This window comes from Morone saxatilis, unplaced genomic scaffold, assembly GCF_004916995.1.
Source record: "Morone saxatilis isolate NCDOM2014 unplaced genomic scaffold, NCSU_SB_2.0 Contig1, whole genome shotgun sequence".
NCBI lineage: Eukaryota > Metazoa > Chordata > Actinopteri > Moronidae > Morone > Morone saxatilis.
This window is the reverse complement of record NW_023339651.1, coordinates 8,137,544-8,155,060: the sequence shown is the minus strand read 5'-3', so window position 1 is coordinate 8,155,060 and position 17,517 is coordinate 8,137,544. Positions and strand designations below refer to the sequence as shown.

The following is a 17,517-nucleotide window of genomic DNA, read 5'->3' as shown; positions in this document are numbered from 1 at the left end:
CTCACTCACAAATAAATTTTGAGAAGAGATGATGACTGTGGGAGAAGACCTTCAGCTGGGTCACATGTCTTTGGGTCCTCACACTGTTTAATTCTTTTTCAATTAAACATTTGAGCAATAGAGTTAAATGCCATATAGATTTATTGTAAGTTTCCATGGTCCATGGAGCAAATAATCAGTTGTGTCTTGCGTCTATCTTCATCTAAAAGGTCAACATTACCCTAATTACCTTTTTTTGACAGCACTGAGTTTCAAGTTAATTGCCTGGCACTGTTATACTCCATTGTTTTCACCCTTAAAGAGTTTCCACCCCCAGCAGATGCATTGAAGCAAAACGCCCTCTCAGTCCCTGACATTGTTTCTGATTTGTTAAAAATAAAAATCTTTAATGTATGAGTTTGATTATTGCATTGATTATACATATTTTAATCCATATAGCTAAATTGTATTTCCCATAATGACTACTGTAGTCTTCTTCAATTCTATTATGCTTTGCACATGAAAATGCTGTCTTAATGAACTGGCTGAGAATGCCAGTCACTCACTGTGCACAGATGCCATTGTTTCTTGTTTAGTTCAGGTTTCTTAGCAACAAAGGCAACACAGAGCATGAAGTACCAAAGGTTCTGAGCTGGAGGCTGCTTTCACAGGTAAAGTTGTTTTCTATGTTTGCTTTTTCTAAATCTGAATACATTATTTTCCTAAAAGATTTCTTCCAGGTAAAACACAAAACATACCTTCATTGGTCAACATTTAAATGCAAAGATGCAAAGGTATATTTGAAATTTCGGAGTGGATAGAGTTTAAGTAGTCTCTGTCTTGTTTTTAGTTAGGTTTTAGTTTCAAGAGTTTTTTAGCATGTGTGGTCACAACTTTTCCTTGAATATGAATGTCTCTTTCTATCATGACACTTCAGAAAGAGACTTTACTTAAAAATGTTTCTTTTATTCTTTCAGATTCAAACGAAACCACCAGCTGTCATTCTAAGATATGTCAATAGCACAGAGCCCAGACTCCCGGGGGACGACAGGAGAGAGGAGCCGAGGTCAAACTAATCAGGTGCCGTTCACCACTGAATTTACCAAGATGCTGCCGACAAGCAGTGCACGCTTTGGTACCTTGAGTCATCACTCATTTTTCTCCCGACACAACCCTCATCCACATAGGGTGAGACATATTCAAGGTGAGCAAGTTGATTAGAAAGTTGAATCAATCCATATGCTTCCCTAAATTACAGTAAATTAATGTGTTTTTTCATTCATGTTTGAAAGTACAGACGTCAAAATCATTTATGATTTCCCTGGGTATTTAACTCCAGTAAACAAGGCAACCTGAAGAAATAAAATCAGCAGCTCATTCTGGTTCCCATTTAGGTTTTCTATTGGAGCTGTTTCACTCTGGCACAGCGGTGCTTTGAGCTAAATGCTTAAAATACTAACTTGCTGAAGCTTAGCAGTTATAATGTTTACCATGTTTACCAAAAAATATGGAAAAATATGTTGTGGAACAACATTGAATGAATATGATTTATGTTGAGGGAAAAAACAAGAATTTATAAATTATTGGGCTGACCTTTATTTCACTTAAAATAAACTTGGATGCTTTTTTTAAAATTAGTTTTGGTTCCCTTGTCATCTGGCTTTTGAAGGGGGCATGCCAGAAAATGCCACCAGTTTGCTATTGTTTGCTAAATAGCATGAAAAAATAGATGAAAAATCAGGGCATCAGAGGAATTACAATTCATCTTCTGTGGAACAAGTTTTCCACTAATCCATCTAAAAGTTGTCAGGGTATTTTAATAACCAAAAATGTCAACCTGCTGGTGACACTAGTGGAAAAGTTGATGTATGTGTACCAATCCATTAAGTAAATGTGAGATAATTCACTGGCGGTGCTATAGAGGAAAAACTCAGGATTCATCCCCTGATTACCAAGGATATCTGTACCAAATTTCATGCCAGTCAAATAATTTTCACAAAAAGATTAAAAAACTTATAGCACCAGAGGAAAAGTCAGGGATCAGAAATCATTAGAATTTTTTATCTGGGGACCATGAATGCCAATCCATCATTAGGACCAACTAACAGACAAATGAACCGTCCAGCAGACTGGCATAAGCCTACTGGCATCGCCTACAGTCACCCCATGGCTAATGTGTTAACAGCTTGTTCTGCTTCCCCTTAAGTAGAATTGTTCCTTTGCCAGGACTGCAATTAGAAAACTGCAAAAGAAATCTCTCACTTTCACTACCACATTTATATAAATCTTGTTGGAATTTCCACATTGTGGGACAAATAAAGGAATATCTTATCTTATCTTATTTTACACTGAACAATAATAGTCCGTTGCACTCGCTAATTACATGTAATGCATTCATTTAGCTTAAAATGTCTTTGCAGCTTTGCTTGCTAGCAGCCGTTAACAAGGTCCTTATTCTGACCTCGCTGTGGAAACCATCCTTCCTATATGTATATATATGAGAAATATGTTATGAGTAGCAGCACATAGAATAGTAATATGATACATGAAAGGGACAACTGCATTATTGTTAGTGAAGTATGTTTCAACCCTGAGGTTCTCTTGAAGTTGCCACCGTTGAACGTATTTCTTCAGGGCAAGGCTTTGATTGTCCCACACTTCTGAAGTACTACCTTGTGTGTATGTGCATGTGTGGTGAATATTATGCCTTTCTTTTTCCCACAGGACTCAATGGTAGGCCTGTTTGCACGGTGAGAGATGATTGGTATGTCACCTCATCATTATTCCCTCATCCACTTCTGAAGAGCCACGTCCTCAGGAAAGCAGCTGGTCCATCTTTTGCCTTTCCGCTTGCTCAGAATCATTATGGAGTCAGCAGTAACAAAAGCAGATCAGGTGTGTTTACACTCACAGCGGCTAGATTGTTGCTGATCTGCCTTCAATGAGTCCCATTGAGCTTTAGAAAAACAGTAGTAATTTTTGCTTTTTATTTCACAGCACTATTCTCAGAAGCCTGGAGGGATGAACTTAAAGAACTCGCTGCAAAAGTCAGTGTGTCTTCTAAAGCACAAAAGGACAAAAAAGAGGTAGGGTACCAGTATTGCTGTAATTACTGTAATCTGAAATATCTCCGGGGTAATTAATAGCACTGTACACACCACCCATGGCTACTGAAGTTCTCACAAACAAACAAATAATACATTAATAATTAATATTCTAAATAATATATAGGATATATTGCATATTATGAGCAGCATAGATTCTCCAATACTGAATTTCCAACAACATTTGGCAACTTTTGGGATAATTGGCTTTTACTGTGGGTGTGACATAGAAAGGCAATGTGAGTCAGTGCTCAGTCTCAGAGGTAGCAGTTCTTCCCTGACCCACCACAAGCTCAACCAACTCAATGTTTTAGATTGTGGCCGTGGTCTGGGTTAAGGTCTGTCTGGGAGGCACAACCTACAATTACCCATAAGCTGTCATACGTCTCTTCAAAAAAGTTTCTAAGACATGACCTAACCAAGAATAACAAATGAATGTATGCCTCAAGGCAGAAGTTGAATTTATGCTGCTGGGTATGGAAATAATTTTGGTTATGTTGAGAAAGGCTGATTTTTGTGTTCAGTGCTAAATAGCAAATGTTAGCATGCTAACGCGCTAAACTATGATGGTGGAAATGGTAAACATTGAGACCACGTGTCATTGTGAGCATGTTAGCATACTGACTTTAGCATTGAACTGAAAGCACCACTGTACAATAAGAGTCTCACAGACCTACATGGATTCTTAGTCGTGTTAAATCCTTCTTGTTTCTAATTTCCTAAAAAAAAAAATACTTCCTTTAAATTAAACTGTTTGTACTGCACGGTTTTGTCAATGTATTCTAGGAGCAGCCCGAGGAAGAATTTGCTTGCAGAAAGACCCAGTATTCAGCTGAAACCGGGAGAATCATCCCTCCATCCTCCAAGTCTTACCAACGCAGATCCCATTCTCAGGGCCTGATGTATCCTCAGCCCTTCCATGACCAAGAGCTCATGGTGAAATACTCTTCCACGTCTGTTTAGCTTTTCCACAGTTAGAAAAAGTGTAATTTGTATGATATGAGGCATTGCCATGTAATATTAATTCCTTGTTTATTGTGTAGTTGTGTTGTTAATGTGTTAATGTCAATGAGACTTCCTGATTAAATAAAGACTTTATATGAATATATATTATTTCTGAGGCGAAGGATTAGCAGCAGATCAAAAAGAGCTTTCCAACATCATGGACATTTTCCAGGGCACACAGCTTTTTCACAAGGTTACGCTGCATTTGTATTTTTGTTGGAAAACAGCCCCCAGCACAACTCGTCCTGAGAAATTTAAATTTAAATATATATATAATGTATGTGGCTTGCAAGCTAATGTTGTGATGGTCCTGCTGCTCTCTTGTCAGGTTTTGGAGCTACTTTGTCAGATCCTGCAGACAGATTCCCTGTCCACAGTCCAGCAGTGGCTTCTGCTTTCAGGCCAAAGAGGTAAAACCCTTCTTCCTTCCACATAAATAATGAGCTTAGTTTCTGCACAGTGACAGCTGATTTTTTTATTTGCACAGTGCTTTTCTAGATGCCGAACAACATTTCAGGTACTACATGTCAATTTGTCACAGTGTTGTTGCAGTTCATAGTGTGATAATTACATTAATTCAAGGGTTATTCAGAAGGTTGACAGAAAACCGGTAGCTTCAGGTGATGATACAAAGGCTCCCAGTCACTTCAACCGTCACAATTAATTTGACATAAACACTATTTGCAGAAATGTGTTGCATGTCTTACATCAGTTTCTCTGTGAATGTTATATTTTGACGTTTTGTCATTTCCCACAATGCACTGCAATACTTTCATTATACCCTCCCTGCCTGAAAGACATTCTTAAGACATCCTTTTTCTTTTTTAAATAGTTTTTTTATTTTAAATAAACAGAATACATCAGAAATATACACACATATTATTAGTCTTCTTTTTTCATAGGCTAATTACATTCAGTTAATTAAGTGATACCTTCAAAATAATTACATTAAACTGATGATGATTAAATGATGAAGGAATTAATGAGCTCTTGAATTGCTTTGCTAAATACATTTTAAAAGGGTTTTTAATTTTACTTTTGTGACTTTGATGGGTTTAATTACTTTTTAATTGTGTCAGTTAATACTGTCATTTAAATGAACCAGTAAGAGAGTGTATAATTGGTCCGGTGGCATAATCACTGAACTGTTCTCCTGGTATTAATGTGGTTTACCCTCAGAGAAAGACCTGGTGATGGGGATGATGAAACAAGCTCTAGATGGTGTCGACCTCTCAGGTCATCATCAGCAGAACTTCCAGCAGGTCCAGGGTTTTCATCCTGGTGCATCTCCACTGGTATATGGTCCATCATTTGACCAGTCACAGAGAACACCACAAAGAACGAGGTCGGTATGATCTCTGGAATTTTGGAATCCTTTGGTTCAAAACTTTTCAAGCTCAATGTTTTTAATATTATTTCATTTACCTCCGTAGCTCATACAGAATGAACCGAGCTTTCAGCGGTGACAAACCAGGTAACTACATATATGTATTATATATAGTGTTGCTTTTCTCATTAGCCTAGAATTTATTGGCACATACATTCTGATTTGCAAGGAATACTGTTATGTTTTGTGTATTTGTATGTGCATTTTGCAATTCAGTACAGTCTCTGAATGTATGGAAGTTTTTCTCAATATATAGACCAACCCCTGTTGAGAAGTAGTCACAGTATGAAAGGCTTTCTTCAAATTGTCTGTATCAATCAAGTGGCTAAGAAGAGTTTTTTTCACAACAAAATTGAACCATAATATTCAGAGTGAATACTGGTGGCGATGTTATGTAACATGTTTTCATTTTCAAGTTATTCTGAATAGAAAGGATGGAACTTGTGAATACTGTAAAACTACTGGCTAAATTGAGTGTTCTTTTGCAGAGAGGATTGGAGATGCAGAGGTCCTTGAAGTCCATGCAGGAGCTCAAAATAAACCTCAAGATCATTTACCTCAGCCTACAGACAGTGTATAGAATTCCCGTTTCATTGTGGTGATAACTGTATTATGGTTTCCTTATTATGAGAATTGATTGGTTCCTTTGTTTATTGGTCCCATGATATATGGTATCCCAGGTTTTCTTTAGCATATTTGATTAGATGATTATAAGAAACAGAAGCCAGTTTAATAAAAGGATTTCTTTAGATTGTATTCACACTTCAGTAAAAGCCGAACTTCCACCAAACATTTCAGTCCCCTTGAAACCCATACCTAACCTATGACCACATGTACCTAAACCCTAGATCTGTTTTGCTCTTAAAAGACAAGTGTGTAAGAATTAGTGGCATCTAGCGGAGTAGTTATAGATTGCAACTCCTTCGCTTAACCCCCCTTCTAAGCATAATGGAGAAACTACAGTAGCCATGATCTAGAGCCAGTGGCCAGTGTTTGGTTTGTGCCGTGGTATCTGTAGAGATTAAAGGCTCATATTAAGGTAAAAAAAAAACTAACATAATCATTCCCATATTCCGGTGATTAATACACTAATGAAAACATATGACTTTTTCCAACAGAAACACAAAAACAACTTTTCTAATGTGTAACAAACTGAAATGAAGTGGACTGCTTCATGGAAATTTGGCTCAATACAACATACTGTAGCTGTGATAGTGTTATATGATACTGTGGATGATGTTACATAATTGCATATCATTTGTCTGACAGATCATGTTTTGAAACTGAGAAAAGCAGAGTGACAGGATTAACAAGTATAACCTGTTGTTTGAAGGGAAACAAAACGGATGTTGCTATGTTGCTGTAGTGATGTGTGTCAACATAATTTTTTAATTTTAGGATTTAGGGTACATAAACAAAACAAAAAAAATATCTGTACCACATGTGCAACTCTTGACAGATCCAATAGTCCAATAGGTTTATGACACTATTATCATGCTAACACACTGAATTAGGATGGTAATAAACACTGCTTAACATCAGCGTGTTAGCACTGGTATCATTACGAATGTTGATCTTTAAAAAGGCCTTAGGGAGAAACAGCATCAGAATAAAAAAGAATTGCATTAATAAAAAAGAAATGCATTATGAAGACAATGTGTGACACTTTTTGCCTACTCTTTAGCACAGTTAAGTACAGCCTCACACAATGTGACTTGTTTCCTCATGTAGAGGCTTTTATTTCTCAGAGAAGACAAATAAGAAATGAGATGACTTTCTCTTCCACCATGTGAATGTTTTAAGTGGCAATATATTTAGCAACAAAATGGTACTTATAATACCAGTCTTGCTAACTGCATGTAAATCACCAGCAGACCAGAAAAGCCTCTTTCCTTTGAGATGAGTTTATGATGCCAGTGCCCCATGGGCATACTTTACTGATAGGGTTGCCTTGAAAAATGTTTTGAGCTTGAATTCATAAATAATGCATGTCCCATATAAGTATTATTCTAAATTTCTTCTCTTCACTATGTCTCTCTCCCTCTCTCTCTTTCTCTCTAGAGACATAGAGTACAATCTGAGTTTATCACATTGCAGATCAGGTTGGCAGAATAATAAAGATCAGGCTCACCTAATCATGCAGTAGCTAACTGAATGAAATGTCAAAATATCAGAGGTTATTTAACTGCCTCAGACTGTCATGCTAGTGCATGGTTGCTGTAAGAAAATAATGGATGTTGTGATGTGACTGACTTAAGAAAACATGTTGTAAAGATGGTGACAGCCAATTTGGGGCGCTGACATTTCTCAAAAGTCAGGTGTAAAAGCAGATCAATGCATGGCAGAGCAAACAGGTGGAGAAAATTGAAGTCTGTGACAGCAGGAAAGGATGGAAAGCAAGCTGAAGAGTTCCCTTACTGAATACCCCTGATGAAAAAAATCCATATAAAATGTAATGCATTCAAAATTCTACCTAAGTAAAAGTATCAGCTGAGAAAAACTGGGGGGGCAAACTTTTATAATGTAGAATAACTGAATAAAATGTTATAAAAAGGGAAACAAACAGGATATTTTGCCTTGCAGCAAAGTGCACCCAGTCTTATTTAAAAGTCCCTGTGTTATTTAGGAGGCTCTATTGGCAGAAATAGAATTTCATATTCATAACTGGGTTTTCATTAGTGTCTAATCTCCTGAAAATAAGAATATATTATGTTGCCTTAGAATGAGCCATTGTATCTGCAGACCCAGTGGGTCGCCTTCCATGAAACTGCCATGTTGAACCGCCACGTTTCTACAGTAGCCCAGAATGGACAAAACCAAACACTGGCTCTAGTTACGGCCATTTGCATTTTTCATGAGTTTTGTGGTCACCATAGTTTCTTTTTTGCATTTGCAAGGAGAAACTAAATCGTAGTGGTTACAGTCTGAATTCTTTGTTTTAAAGATGGTGACAGTCACTTTGGGGTGCTGACATTTCTCAAAAGTAATTCACTTTAATTGTGAAGGTTATCTATGTAATGTAGAAATAAACCTTTTCTTAAGGCTGCAAATAAGCAGATTTCAGGCATATTTGGCTAAATGAATACACACACACTTTAGTGCCATTGAACCTGAATATTTTATTTTATAAACAGTTTAAGGGTGTAAGTAACAGACTAAATAACTTCCCTACCACTGTCATACAAAGGAGATAAATGAATGTTAAGGGATTTTATTGGTTCTGTAAACAAGATGTCTGTATTCCAGTATGTTCCCAGCATCTCTGTACTGTTTTTTGTCTTTCTATATATATTTTATTTAGTGTGGTATTGTTTTTCTGTTTCTTATAATTAATGTGCATGTGTTTACAAGAACATATGAGAGACTGGCCAGAGAGTCTGTGGGTATCTAGTGGATAGCTCGAGAATGGCAGGTCTGGAGAGTCAGAGGAGAGCACAGTACATGGCCTCTGGGAGGTGATCAGGGGCTGGAAAAAGGGACTGAGAGCCAGGCCAGGCAAAACCAATAACAATTAAAACTGCAAGCAGTGATGATAGGGCCCTCGCACTCAGTGCGAGGTGGGGTGTGCTGCCGTCGGGTCATGCACCAGTACATAATGACAACACCAAGCTACGAAACATTCACAGAAATCACATCACAATTGCCATACAACGCTTTCTTCCTGTTGCCAGTAAGTGGCGCTACCAGTATGACTGAATATTGGCACTTAAATGTGTTCAGGACGGGACTCTTTTTAAATCTACAAAATTTAGTGGAGATTGAACCATGTACACAGAAGTTATGATAACTTCCTGCTTCCTGACATACAGATATAAAGAGCACAATACTAGTATTGGCATATTGTGTTGTGTATATCATACTACATACTATTCATGTTTCCATGTAACTCAGTTAGATTAGTCTATAATATGTGGAGTTTGTTGGAGGAAAAAGAGGAAAGAGCTTTAGAGTAACAGTAAGGTTGGGGATAAGTTTAAAGTGCTATTGTATGGGTTGGTGAGATAAAGTAAACAACAGTACTATGAGAAGCTTCAATGGTTGTTTCAGTCATCAACTCTGTTTTGTATGCAATGATGAACGTCAAACACACAATCATTTACATAGCTAAAGCCCCTTGTTTCAATAATCATGTGTGAATAAGTTGTAATCTGTGTCCTGTGGAGTCCACTTTCAATGTGTTTTTCCTGTACAAACATCAGGTTGGGAGATGGAGATGACCTGAAAAAAGTTACAGGAGTCTGCGTTTATGTAATTATTTGTAGTACATTGTTATATATAATTGTAGTTAACAATTGTGTGTTTGTGTTATGTGTGTATGATGTTGCAGTGTGACCTTTGTATGTGAAACTGGCACAGATGTGATTACGGTAATAAAAAAACTATTTCAGTAATTTGTGTGTTTGTTTTTAATTTCAATAATAATGTATAGTGAGAAGCAAAAACTAATTCATTAAAAATATATATTTAAATGTACATTTAAATAATAACAAGTAATTTTTTGTGAGCTGTCGAGCATGGGAAAGTGTTGCGATTAAAGGCGCAGAAAAATAATAATAATGCCTACAATTACAAAAGGTCCTTGCACTGGTCAGTGCTCGGGCCCTAACTAGACAGTCCTCCTGACAGGAATGGAGAATGAACTAAATCAGGCATTTGCTTGACTGACAATATTTGCTAGTAGGATCAATACATTTTTTTCATGAGATTTTGACATTAAGAAAAATATAGAATATTACCAGCCTTATCCTTAGCATGTTTGTGTCTGCTATTAACCCGAGCAGACGTTCAAGGGGAATTTTTGGCCACTCCTGACTATTTTTAGGATGGGCGCGATCGATGAGGAAAAACTTCTGCCAGATCAGTTGCTGTTTGACAAGCAGTTTGAGGGGACGGCGATGCCTGAATGATTGCCTAAACAATCAACAGTCTGGCTGTTGAATGATCTGTCGGAGAGACGGTTAGCTGTCTTGCAGATTCAGATTTTCCACGTAGCTGCTGTCATAGGATTCGTTATAAAGTGTAGTGAGCTTGTTTTGATATTACTGAAGTAGTATTTCTAAACAGACAGACCATAGTTTCTGCATCTTCCAGCTTCAGCTCGATGTTTTTCTTTTCCCTCTCCTACTTTCTGTTCATATGATAATTGCACGAACCAATGCTGGCTGTCCCTCTTTTTGTCAACATTGAGGACACAGTTATTAGAGGTACTAGAGTAATATAATATATAATAAAACCAAAAAGGGGGGATTAATCCACTAATGCTAAATAAACTGTGTGCTCTCGTAGACTTAACCATTATCTAATTATTTGTATAATGAAGCCAATTCCGACAGCTATATTTGGACACTTCAAGTGCATTACTGTTCAGAGAAAGAGTCAAGAGGAGGGGTGGGGGAGCATGTCAGCAGGAACTTAGTCACTTGATGGCAGCCATTTGTTGCCAAGGTGACCAAATAAACCCTAGAATGTGGAGAGATAGAAAGTCCATCATAGCCATTTCTATGACCACAATCATTAAACAAAGAGCTCCCCAAGGCCTCAGCACTGTGCGGAGAAATATATAAACTGTCCACTTAAACACAAGGGTGACACACAACCTTCCTCCCATCCAGACAACTCTACTATGACGACCCTCTCCGCCCTGTCTTCCTGTTCCTGTTTGTGTGGTTACTTTCTGTGCAGGTACTGGTGGAGCTCAGTACTGGTTCTCTCTCCACCTGGAGACAATCATTTGGTTTTGGTTTGACAGTTTGTGTTGCTGTATCCTGCTACAACACAGCACTCATACTCTTCATGCACTCACCTACACCACTGATCTCACTAATTTCATATACTACTGTTTTTTACTTTTAGTTTAAAAAATTAATCAAGAAATCAATCATTAATTTAATAAATACTTTCTTAAGTGGCTTTGTTGTCTCCCTCCTTATGTCATGGCTGTAAGGCCCAGTTTGCGACACTACACTACAGTCAGTGTTGATTAATTGATGCTCATCGGTGTCTAACTCGTTTTTATTATGCTCCTTTTTTATTCTGTTTTCTTTTTTGTTAGAAACCTGCATTGTTGTAAACGGCACTTAAGCTGGTAAATGAAAACGATGAGTGAACCAAAATGGTAAAGTTGTGGGTTGGACAGCTAAACATCAAGCTGAAACTCGTAAAGCTGAGAGGAGCAAGTGATAATTCTCCCTCTCACATTGTTTTCACATTGTCATTTAATAAGCTGTTAGTAAAAAGTAAACTAATTAGGTGTTTTTACACATTACCACAACTGCCCCCCCTTGTCCAAATTGAAAAGACAAATTGGACATGGCAAATTGGACAAGGAAATTCAATTAACCTTCATAACATTGTCGTATAAGGAAACAGAAACAAGCCGCACAGAATATAAATCTGCTCTAAACTTGTTGATAATTGAGATTGCTGTACAGCTTCCTGCTCGACAAATTTAATAATGTAAACATAGCTACTGACAAATTACTTATATAGTCTAACAAGAATCCACTTAAGAGGCAAATCACATATGTCAAAGTAATTGAATACAAAAGAAAACACAACAGAGAACACAGGGGAAAAAGACCAGACCAGGGTTAAAAAGAAAATGAATATTGGATGTAAATTCATCATTCATTGCCAGAAGCACTGCTCAAAATTTAAAAGTGCACTTTTTATTTTAAGTTGTGGTTTTAGAATTCATGGCAATATGGGTAATAGCAATGGTTTGGAGAGATAATAGCTGGAATATTCTCTTTTGTCTATGATTAATTACAAAACTATTGTGTCCTTTCACAATGAAACACCCAGGCAGACACTCTGGAGGACCTGATTTAATTAAAACAAGGACCATTCATTTGTTATAAAGCTCCATATAAAGCTGAGGGGAGCTTCAGATTCATGTGATAATTCTCTGTAGGTTCACCACTATAAGTGATCCCTTAGACTCTTTGTCATATTTGTATAGATTATAGCTGCTTTAAATCTATTTGATATTTATAATAGCTCTACACTGCAGTACAAGAAAAGTGTTGTTGCTTTATATCTATTTCTTCTAAATGGCTAAATGGCACAATATATATGAATCCTTGAAATGCATATTTGAAGGACCAGTGTGAAGGATTTCGTGGCATCTTCCAGTGCAGTTGCAACACCCTCGCCTCACCCTCTTGCTCCAAGTGTGACTAAGTGTGTGAATAACTTATAACTTAACTTATTTCAAACAGAATGTTACATTTGGCGGTATGGCTCTGTTTTCTGGGACCTGCTTTGCCTCCACCGTACCTACCAAAATGGAAACACTTAAGGCCAGGAGAAGCACACCGTACCTGCCCTTCCATGTGCGATAACACGGAAAATTTTAAAACAAGGAGAGCGGCAAGCAGAGACCCCCCAATGTACAGAACAGCAGCAAGCCATAAATGACAATCAAAGAAAATGACATTGATTTATCAAGATACACCAATAAAGGAGGAGCTGGGTGGGTTTGCGGGTGGGTTTGCGAAAAAAGGCTTGTAAGAGAAAGCAGCAAAGATAGGCAGGCTTAAGAAGCAGCCTTAAGATACAGGCGCCAATGCAATAAAACTATTCCTGCCAAACAGGAAAAGCTTAGGCAGGAATCAGCTGAGCTGTCAAACTGATTGTGACGCGTTTTCACCGAACCAGCTTGTGATCCGGCTGATGTAGCTGGAATTGAGAGGCGCTGAGTTTTGAACTTTTGTGGCTTGCCCTTGGCCTGCCTGAACTAATGCTATGGTTAATTAGCCGCAAAATGCAGTGTTTGGTTTGTCTGTTCTGGGCTACTGTAAAAGTACCAGTTCAGCTGATTATTCACTACATATCAATATTAGCTATATTCCATTTCTGCCAATAGATCCTCCTAAATGTTACACACTGGACCTTTACAGGTGGAGTAAGCCATAAAACTTGTTATTCAAGTACTTTCTAGTTTGCCAAGATATGCTGTTGTTGTGATATCAGCTATAGTAGAAGGAGACTTGTGAGTATTGTTGTCTAGAGCTGCTCACACTGGAAAACAATCTCGTCCTCTACGCATATTAGAATCGACACACCTTTAAGACCCCATTATAGACTATCGGACAAATCAATTGGAAACATCAGTTATCAGTTAAACATCAGAAAAGTCAGCCAGTGACAGTGTTTTTTAATTCAAATGATGTTTCGACGATCAATGTTTAATTAGCTGCCTGATAAAATCTTCTAGCCACAGCTGTCATTTCAGCTTCCAAAATTGAAGGCTGGCTAGAAATGAGTAAGCCTGTCGACATCTGCTAAAATGAAATTATTTAAAAAGAGAGAGAGAGAGACAGAGATGCTATAATAGCCAAAACCCACCGAAGAGCTGAAAGAAATGTACACTGAAGAAATTATTAAATTAATGGTCCAGCCAACAGACACGCTGAAACACCAGCCTAAAGCTGAGAGTAAGATCCTTGCCTGAGATTTAGAATGAAAGCAATAAACCACTAAAATCAACCTCAGCAGTTAAAGAGGGATTAACTGGCAGAACATTTTGTCTGGTCTCCCGAGTGTTCGCATGGAAGAGCAAGATAGATGATGATGTAATGATAATTGCTGATTTTGTGATGATTCCTGGTGTAAATGAATGATTATCCTCCCATTCTTAGATTAAAGCAAGTAAATGATTAGGTAGCCTACAAATTTGAGCTCCTTAATTGAAACCATGTGAAACAGGAAAGATGAGACAAATTATTGCTCTGTGATAAACAAAACCAAAATCCAACCACTGACTCTCCTCAGCCCCACAGAAATAATTGTAAACAAAGTTAGGAAGGAACTGCTGCAGCTCAGTGTGTCTCAGTGGGTCTGTGTCTGGTCAGCTGTAAGGAGAATCTTTAGCAAGGTTACAGAGAAGACAGCACAGCAGACTATGTGATTGTAGATATGGACCCAGTCCACAGTCACTTTGTCTGTCTAAATGTTAACAATGATTGTGCTAATACATGCTGATGTTAAACAAGTATAATGTTTACCATGTTCACCATATTAGTTTAGAATTTTTTTAAGTAGTTCAAAGTGTGTCCACAGAGCACGTAATTTAAATAAAGTGATTCATTGAATTAACTGAGTTAGTTTTGAAAGGCATAATGAGTGTTGCTTAACACTAATGCAGCCAGAGAGTGGCCTCTCTGCTCTGAGTGTGTGCTGTGTGTGTGGTTCAGCCCTGTCCTCGGTCAAACAGACACACAGACAGCAGCTCTCACCAGGGGAGAAGGAAAGTGGAGACTGAGAGACTGAGGCAGCCATGTAACCTAGTTGCTTCGTTTTTATAGTCACAACCTGCAGCACTCAAATGTTGATCTAGAGTTCAAATGTCAATGTTATGAAGGAAGCTGTGAACAATTTGGCACAGGCAGGCCTAGTTTTCACTGTGAAATATTGTGAACACTTCTGTGCTTCCCGTACACGATTGTTAGCTGTCCATTGTGACAGAGTCTGGACTGAGAAAAACCTTGACTAAGACTAAGTGAACACACTATGAAAAACGTGTGCATTTTTTCCCAGCTATAGCTGCTCAAAACCTCTCTGTACCTTTGGTATTTATTTCTATTCCTAATAATTGCTGTTATTTATGTTATTAATTATTATTATTGTGCTTCTTTTTTACTGCTGTAACTGTTGCAACTTGTGTTTAATAGTTTTATTACACTACTGATGCCATCAAATATATCTTCATCACTTATAATCAGCCATTTTCTTTTCATTATTTACCAAATGCATCATATGTATCTTTAGTACTGTTCATTCTTGTGCTATTCTTAAGCAAAACATATTGTTGCTGACATAAAAAACAAGAATTAATAGTAGAGAAAAATGCATTAGAGGGAGACTGCCCTGGATTAATGATCTTTGATATGAAATGGAAATCCAATTAACAAACTGTGTTCTCTGAAGAATGTGCCTTGCCATGTTTTCACTAACATGGATTTGCTTTGCCCTTGAGCACAACATACTACAGCATCAACTGTAACCTTTAAACCTTACCATTATTGTTGTTTTGTCATTAATGGCTGGGTTCCTTTGTGGCTTTCCACTGCTTTGATAATGTTGTTTCCCATAATGCGGGTGTGGGTGTGTCTAACTTCATCAATATAACAGAAACACAAAGGAAAAGAAGGATTTATGCGTTGACTTATCTACTAATGTCATGCACACATAAAAACAACACACAACTAGAGAAACACATAAAAAAAAAGTGTCCAGTTCCAAGCTCTCAAAAAAACTAAATGCAAACTGCAGTCTGGCTTTATCATTAATTCTTATTTCTTATACATCAACTATAATGCACATGATGGATTGTTGTCTCTATTGTCTGATGTGACAACCATAAAGAGATGCAAAACAACTGCCAAGATACACAAAACAACCACAGAGAGACACAAATTGAGACACAAATTGACAACAAAGCAACCACAGATAGATGCAAAACCACAAAGAGATGCAAATTGACCACAAAAAGATGCAAACAGACATCAAAGAGTCAAGATAACAACAGAGAAAGAAGAAAACTACCACAATGTAAGAAAAAATGACCACAAAGAGGCATTAAATGACTACAAACAGAAAAAAATGTACCACTAAGAGATACAAAACAACTACAAAAGACAAGACTATAAACGATGTGGCCATGTTTCAGTAGTAGTTCCTTTGTGTCTCTTTCAGTCTTTTACATGTCTGTGCCCAGGGGCCCATTGTCTCATAATCCTACCATGAATATTTACCCTTCATTCTGAGTCATCACAGAGTCATTAAATGCTTTATCACATGTTGAATTATGTGCAACAAATTATACAGCATTTCTGCACTTCTGCTGCTAAATACTGCTAAAATTGACCTGTTTAGTTTAAGTGAGCAGAATACAATCTCCTGTTTGTGTATGAGTTAAACTGCCAAATTCATCAATTTTTTCAAGCTTGCTTTATCTGCTGTTACTCAACACTGTGTTTAACTCAAAATAAGGATGCCTCCTCAATGATCTTTAGAGTACAGGGTGATCATGACTCACATAAAGATTTGGAGCCAAAGTACATCCCTGATTGTCTGCTACTGTATGAGCCCTCTTGACCTCTCAGGTCATCACTGGTCCGTTGATTGTGCCCAGAATTAATTCCAAACTTGGAGAAGATGAGTTGAGTTACTACGCTGCACAGATCTGCAACAAAATTCCAGGTAATAAAAGACATATCTTAGCTTTTGTTACTTTTAAATCAGTGCTACCTGCAATTGCTTTTGAATAAACTTCATGCTGTTTTTTTTATATGCAATGTATTATTGAATTATTTCACTTGTTATACAGTCTTTATTTTCTTCACTTTTCTGTTGCTTTTCTTTTAGGCTGACACTTTATTCATTTTCCTGTAATTTATTTTGTTCTTTTATTCTTAATGTATTATGTAAACCACGTTGAACTACCACATGTTGACAAGTACAATTCAAAAAGGTTGCCTTGCTTTGAGCAGGAAAAAGGATTTATCAGAAGGGAAATGTGCAGTTATGTCACATTGCTGCCTTTTAAGCCACAGAATGCATTTTGTTTTATACAATGAATAAAACCAAATTTCCAGAATTTTGACAATTTGAATTTTGAATTATTTAACCAGCACTTCATGGACAAAACACATGTATATCGAGGATGAATCACACTTTGGTGCCACTTGATGTCTTGACTCAAAATACACTTCATCACACTTGTTTTGGGAATCATTAACACGTTCCTGTTCTTCAGAGGCCATAGACATTACCATTCACAAAAAAGTCCTTGCTATGCTTCTTCTCTGGTGGCGTGACCACAGTTTGAGTTCAGCTGGCCTGGTCAGCAGGTGAAGTTCAGCATTCACGTCACAAATCCTTCTCACAAGGACACCTGTTGGCTCTGGGCGATAAGACGCAGCTGTTTCCTGGTGTCCTATCAGATACGCTTCAGCAAGGCAGCATTGAAAGAGAGGGGGCGGCACTGGGCCCTCTACCAAATATTTTTCAGATATGATAGTAACTCCCCTTCACACA

General features: G+C 37.5%; 1 protein-coding gene across 1 annotated transcript; it reads left to right on the top strand.

Moving 5' to 3' along the window:
- The first annotated feature begins 956 nt into the window (after window positions 1-956).
- Window positions 957-5,443, top strand: tbata (thymus, brain and testes associated). The gene is made up of 6 exons (XM_035669397.1): window positions 957-1,183; window positions 2,704-2,874; window positions 2,977-3,065; window positions 3,870-4,019; window positions 4,417-4,498; window positions 5,268-5,443. The coding sequence occupies exons 1-6, from the start codon at window positions 991-993 to the stop codon at window positions 5,441-5,443; spliced, it is 861 nt and encodes a 286-aa protein (XP_035525290.1). The 5' UTR covers window positions 957-990.
- Window positions 5,444-17,517: the final 12,074 nt, after the last annotated feature.

What these genes read in the sequence shown, in the direction of transcription:
- tbata (XM_035669397.1), top strand. Translation starts at nt 991, where the DNA reads ATGTCAATAGCACAGAGCCCAGACTCCCGGGGGACGACAGGAGAGAGG. An exon ending in TCCATGACCAAGAGCTCATG is followed by an intron (nt 4,020 to 4,416) that starts GTGAAATACTCT and finishes CTCTCTTGTCAG; the next exon opens with GTTTTGGAGCTACTTTGTCA. An exon ending in TCTGCTTTCAGGCCAAAGAG is followed by an intron (nt 4,499 to 5,267) that starts GTAAAACCCTTC and finishes GTTTACCCTCAG; the next exon opens with AGAAAGACCTGGTGATGGGG.